This window comes from Crocodylus siamensis, chromosome 4 (genome assembly GCF_052110815.1).
Source record: "Crocodylus siamensis isolate JL-2025a chromosome 4, ASM5211081v1, whole genome shotgun sequence".
In the NCBI taxonomy this organism is placed as follows: Eukaryota; Metazoa; Chordata; order Crocodylia; family Crocodylidae; genus Crocodylus; species Crocodylus siamensis.
Window position 1 is genome coordinate 136,068,418 of NC_143398.1, and position 5,949 is coordinate 136,074,366.

The window sequence follows — 5,949 nt, forward strand, 5'->3', positions numbered from 1 at the left end:
TGTTAAGTTGTCCAGGGCCAGAAAGCAGTGGGGAAAATCCCTTCCCTTTAGGCTGGAGTGAGTGGAGAAGCCCCCTCCTCTGCTTTAGCCTCGAACCCCATATTTTGCATAGAGGTTCCCTGAGTCTCCGGGAACATCTCCACACAGAAAAGGCATTGCCTCCTCAGAGCTCAAGCCAAAATTCAGTACAGAAAATATCACACAGTTAACCCATCTGCCTGTTTATATGCAATTATATATGTATGCATATGTGTGTGTGTAAGGGGGGGTATGCCTATATCTATATGTGTGTGTGTGTGTGTGTATGGATATATGTGTCTGGATACACCTATGTGTATGTCTAGGTATATGTGTATGCATATGCATATGTGTGTGTGTATGTATAGTGGACCCATCCTGTGAATTGTGAACTTGTGAGGTGGATCTGCACAGCTCTCCTCTCGCATGGGGAATAAAGGGTTACAACCATAGAGCTCAGGCACTGGCCCATTTCCTACTTAGCAAAGCAGGAAGCATTGACAGGGAGGGGGTTGGCGGACTTCAGAAATAAGGGAACTTCCTATTCCCAGCAGCCCATTACCCCAAGCCTGTTGTCTGCGCCTCTGGAGTGCACCAGTGTCCAAGGGGCTGGAGCCCTGCTGCTTATGCACCCCCTCCTGCCCCTGCCAGCCAGCAGCAGGGCACGAAAGACCCTCTGGGTGCTGCCACTGCGAGAGGTGAGTCAGGCACGGGAGTCAGGGATCACAGCACAGGGTGGAAAGAGGGAGAGGAGAGCAGCAACTGAGGGCTGAGTAGCTTCTCCCTGGCGGGGTGGGGGGGTCAGGCCCCAGTAAGGAGACGGGCGATGGCTGGGCTGCAGCCGGGAAAAGAATGGAGGCTCCCCGAGCAGATGGGTCTGTGCAGCTGCAGCTGGGCAGGGTCCCTGTGCCACTGCACCTAGGGGTGTGTGTTTGTCTGTCAGTCCCCAGGAGGATTGGTTTGCACTGCAGCTGCCCGCCCACAGCTTTGGTGCAGCTGAAGGAGGGGGGGTGAGAGAAGAGAACCCAACGCCAGGGTGCTGGAGGCCACCCAGCAGGTCCCTCACCTTGCAAACTGCTGCTAACCTGTGGTGTTTGACATCACCGGCAAAAACAGATGAGGGTTTCCCTCTGTGTCTTCCTCCTGTTTCTTTCTCTGCTGCTTCCCCATTCCTTGGTCCTTTTCCCTCATCTCCTTGCCCTCCCCTTGCTCTCCCACCCCCATCTTTGTCTCAGAAATTTAATCTCCCCTTTCCCTGGTCCCTCTCTCTCCTCCCTTTCCCTTCAGGCTGTGCAGAGCTGGCGGCAGTGCTTCCTGCAGCTGATGAAAGCTGCAGAAAGGGAGCGAGCGCTTCACAGGTCACCAGCCAGCGATGAATCGGGATTTCTGAGCAGGGGATCAGATGTGGAGAAGTGCAACTCCCCTCCCCGATGGCTGTCAGAGCAGGGCATCAGCGGTGCTGGGGAAGCCTTAATAATAGCCTTAAGCCCAGTATTGTAGCTACAGGGTCTGCTCAAAAAGCAGAGGCTCCTAGGGACCAGGTGCTCTCTTACACGCACCAGGGTAAATCCAGATTAATTTAGGACCACTCTGGTACGAGTCAGAACAATCTCTCTCCAGGATGAGGATGGGAACTCGACCCCAGGGTAGAGCAGAGACAGGACTGTCATACCAGCAGAGCTGTGCATATTGTTGGAGCAGCATGGCCCCCCCAGGCACAGGGACCCTGGCTGAGCTAGGAAGGGCAGGAGAAACCGGGGTGGGCATGGCAGGGGGTACACTTTAACTGGCTTCTTCTGGCCCAGCAGGTGATGGGAACATGAGTGAGAATGAGGAGGAGAGCCTTTCTCAGGACAGCTCAGCCATTACCAGCCCCCATGGGGCCCTTCCGGGCATTTTCACGAGGGAGGTTTCCCCAGGGCATGGCCAGGACCAGGGCTGCGAGGAGCCAGTGAGCGATTCCCCTGAGCCAAAGCCGGCACCTCCTGCGGGCTGCGAGCGAAGCTTCCAGAAGCGCAAAGACACGGCCGTGCCCCAGCGCACCTTCCTGGGTGAGAAGCCCTACATCTGCATCGAATGTGGCCAGAGCTTCAACCGCAGCTCAGACCTCATCCGCCACCAGCGGATCCACACAGGTGAGAGGCCCTATGCCTGCCCGGACTGCGGGAAGAGCTTCAGCCGCCGCTCACACCTGGTGCAGCACCGTCGCGTGCACACAGGAGAGAGGCCCTACAAGTGCCCTGACTGTGGGAAGAGCTTCAGCCAGAGCACCCACTTGGTGCAGCACCAGCGCAACCACACAGGTGAGAGGCCCTACGTGTGCACTAAGTGCGGGCGCAACTTCTACCAGAACTCAGGCCTGCTGCGCCACGCCAACTTCCACACAGGCGAGCGCCCTTATAAGTGCAGCCAGTGTGGCAAGCGCTTCGGCGACAGCTCCAACCTCATTGCCCACCAGCGGCTGCACACAGGTGAGAAGCCCTACAAATGCGCTGACTGTGGGAAGTGCTTCAGCGAGAGCTCCAAGCTCGTCATCCACCGCCGCGTACACACGGGTGAGAAGCCCTATGTGTGCCCCGACTGTGGTAAAAGCTTCAGCCAGCGCTCCCACCTGGTGCAACACCGCCGCGTGCACACTGGGGAGAAGCCTTACAAGTGCCCTGAGTGTGGCACCTGCTTCAGCGACAACTCCACCCTCATCCGGCACCGCCGCACCCACACAGGTGAGAAGCCCTTCCAGTGCCCTGACTGTGGAAAGAGCTTCAGTCGCAACTCCTACCTGGTCTCACACCGGCGTGTGCACGTGTGGTAGGCACCACCCATACCTCTATCCTGCCCTACCCTGCCAGCATGGGCTCAGGACACCCTGGGACACAGTCATAGGGGTGGTGCAGATGGCAAGGATGCTGTGGCCATGGTGCTTCCAGTTGCACAGACCTGGAAACCAGTGAATGTGGCAAAGCAATCAGCCTGTTTATTTCTCATCCTCTTATTTCAGAGCAAAGGTAAAGATGCCACCAGGTGGTTCAGCTCTGCAAGCGATCACTGCAGGGTACAGGTGTGTTTCACTCACCCTGCTGGTGGCCTCTTCTCTTTGGCAAACATCCCCTACAGGGGTGAAGGATAACTTCTGTCCATCGGCTAGCCCCTGCTATCCTTTTGAACCCACACACAAGCATACCTGACTGGCAGCTCAGAGAGGAGCCCCCACTCTTTTCAATCCAATGTCAATCCTGAGGTCTCACCATGAATCATTTTAAATGGTCGTATCTCTGACTGTTTTACAGTTGCTTTATTGTACTGAAACTATCTGGCTGATCTGTTAAGCTGATATGGCTGGATATCCTAGAAATGAGAAGTTGAAAAGACTTGTAACTTCTGTGATGTACTAACTGGTGCTGTAACTGGCTCCATGACTTCTGTGCCTGTCTGGAAGGGTGGAGCAGTGGTGAATACCAGCAGCAGAGCCAGGAGAGGGACACTACAGAACTCCTACCTGTGCTAAAGATGCTGAGATGAGCCTGGGGTTTGAGAAACTGCTGGCCATGGAAATTTGTGACTTTCTTGTTCAACAAAACTCACTACTGTCCGAGGGATTGGGACTCCTCTTTGGGTGTCTGACGCTACTTCTTGACTCTCAAGAGCCAACAAGAAATTATTTTCACATATTTAGAAGCTAAATTTTGGGAGGGGGAGGTAGGGGAGCATGGAGCTTTGCTTGCAGTTCCTGGAGAGGAAGGGACCTTTGCATCCTGCTGCTCAGGGGAGAAGAGGAGAAACTTTTTAGCTTGGAGGCCTTTGTTTGCTAGGTACGAGGAAATGGATGCCTGTGTTTGCAGCTCTTTCTTCACAAACTGCTTCAGACCAGTGACTTTTTGGTTTTTACCTCCCCCAGAGTCTGACTAGGGGAGTCACCTGAATGCTGTATGGATCCAGAACCATCAGTGTCTCATTTGATCAACAGACTTTTGAAAGGAGAAAAGCACATTTCAGTCTGCAGGCTCACTGTCAGCTGGACTGAAGGATTTAGGCCAAAGGGTCAACTAGGACTGAGTGACTTTTATTGGTCTAATTATTCCAATCTCCACATTTCAAGAAGAAACCACAGTGAAGGTCTCTGAGTGCCTGCTGCATGGCTAATGTGATGAGTGCCATTCAAAGCTATTTGAGGAAGCCCCCGCAGGCTCAGCTTGCCTGTGAGTGGAATTTGCTTTTATGAATCTGAACCAATCCAATCACTGAAGCAGATAAAGGAAACTCAAGTCTGTGTCTCCCAATGCAGAGACCAACTCAAAGGAAAACTCTGGCATCGAGAATCTGGCTTCAAAGAAGCAGTGTCTGTTTCTTCCCCGAATGCTCCTTCCCCAGCAGCTCTGAGAGCATATCATATCTGTCTTCAGGCTTTGTAAAGCGCTGTGTACATTTACCAATGCTCTAAAGATATTGGTGTGAATTTATTTCTGGTTAAAACTCTTTATGTTGACTTATTTAAAACTGTGTGCAGATTCAGTGTGGCCTTAGGGGTCATGGCCCATCGTCTGCGTAGGTGTCAATACAGCTAAGGCTGCTTGCAGCTCTTCTGAAGACATCATCAGTGGTGTCTCTGGAATGTTGTTCTGTGCAGAATTAGGTTTTCTTTGCTTCCTTGTTACTCAGCTGAAATCATTAGCTGCCCCATGTCCAGTTCTTCCTGCTGTGTTTGTGACCATCTGGCCTGAGAAGTGGGGGATCTGAGCACTGCCATTTCCTTGCTCTTGCAGAGTCTACGAGGTATATTCCAGGCCTAACAGGAGAATGCCTGCTTTTGGGGTCCACAGTCTCCCAAGCGGTACCTACGAGACAGGCACTTAAGTAAGTCTATAGGGTCCCTGAAAACTGCAAGGCCCATTTCCTGTGAGGCTGGGCGTAGGGTCCCATCCAAATGGGGTGCTGCCTGTGTCCCCCTACCACCATTGGTCTCTTCTTTCTGGATTAGAGTTAGATGTTACTGGAAAAAAACCCTGGAAAAAGATAACATTTCCTCATTTAAAAAGAAAGCCCTCAGGGGCTCTGACGTCTAGCTATGCTCTACCCCAGCTGTTATTTCAGGTGCACAGGTCCTCCTGCCAGGTTCATGGTGCTCTTTCCTGTTGTGCTATTGCTGCTTAGATACTGCAGTGATACGAAGGCACTTTAGAGATACCTAAGACAGATGGATGAATAATATCTCTTAAATTAAATCTCTCTTCCCAATGCTCTGGGTTATCCCATCTTGTTTTCTCCCCAGTGCAACATCTGGAATACCCTAGCATCTTGACTTCAGAAGGGACCAAAAATGATATGTACTGTGTGTCTCTTCACAGCAAGAGAGCTTAAGAGATCATGTTGAACCAGACTCGAACCTAACTGTGGCCTAATTGCCCCTTTCCACCAATCACCCAAGTGATTCGTAGTCATTAGGCCTTGAGTGACTATAAAGCCAAAGTGACTATAAGACCATGATAAGCCAACCCTGGGAATATGCCGAGTGCAGGGGAGATCCCCTTCCTCAGAGACGGGGCATTCAGGGCATGTCTAGGGCAGAATGGAGGAAGTATGGGGCAGACTGAGGGCACAAGGAAACAGAGCCAGGGCAGTGCAATCTCTTGGTTGCTCCCCTTCATCACAGCAGCAAAGAGTGCACATTGGGGCTTCTCTAGCTCATGTTCTGGGGGCTTTTTCAGATGTGGGAGCATAAAGGTAAAGGGTTGAGTAAATTACCTAACATTGTCCAGTCTAGGCATTTAGAGCCACACCTAACCCATTAGCACACAATGTCCCAGGACATGTCTCTAAGGGTAGGTCTACACTGCAGTCACTGCCCTGACTGCAGCTTGTGTGAACATACTCATGCCAGCTTTAAACTTGTTGGATTAAGCAGCGGTAACTCTAGTGCAGATGTAACCCTTTGTG

The 5,949-nt window shown here is 52.0% G+C and overlaps 1 protein-coding gene across 2 annotated transcripts; it reads left to right on the forward strand.

Annotated features, from left to right (window-relative positions):
• Positions 1 to 536: 536 nt before the first annotated feature.
• LOC149866540 (uncharacterized) lies at positions 537 to 5,232 on the forward strand. Of its 2 annotated transcripts, none has more exons than XM_090043868.1 (2): positions 537 to 716; positions 1,824 to 5,232. In XM_090043868.1, the coding sequence occupies exon 2, from the start codon at positions 1,838 to 1,840 to the stop codon at positions 2,828 to 2,830; it is 993 nt and encodes a 330-aa protein (XP_089899994.1). In that variant the 5' UTR covers positions 537 to 716; positions 1,824 to 1,837; the 3' UTR covers positions 2,831 to 5,232. The 2 variants fall into 2 exon arrangements, with proteins under 2 accessions (XP_089899994.1, XP_089899993.1); XM_090043867.1 differs by having other exon boundaries at positions 538 to 716; positions 1,827 to 5,232.
• Positions 5,233 to 5,949: the final 717 nt, after the last annotated feature.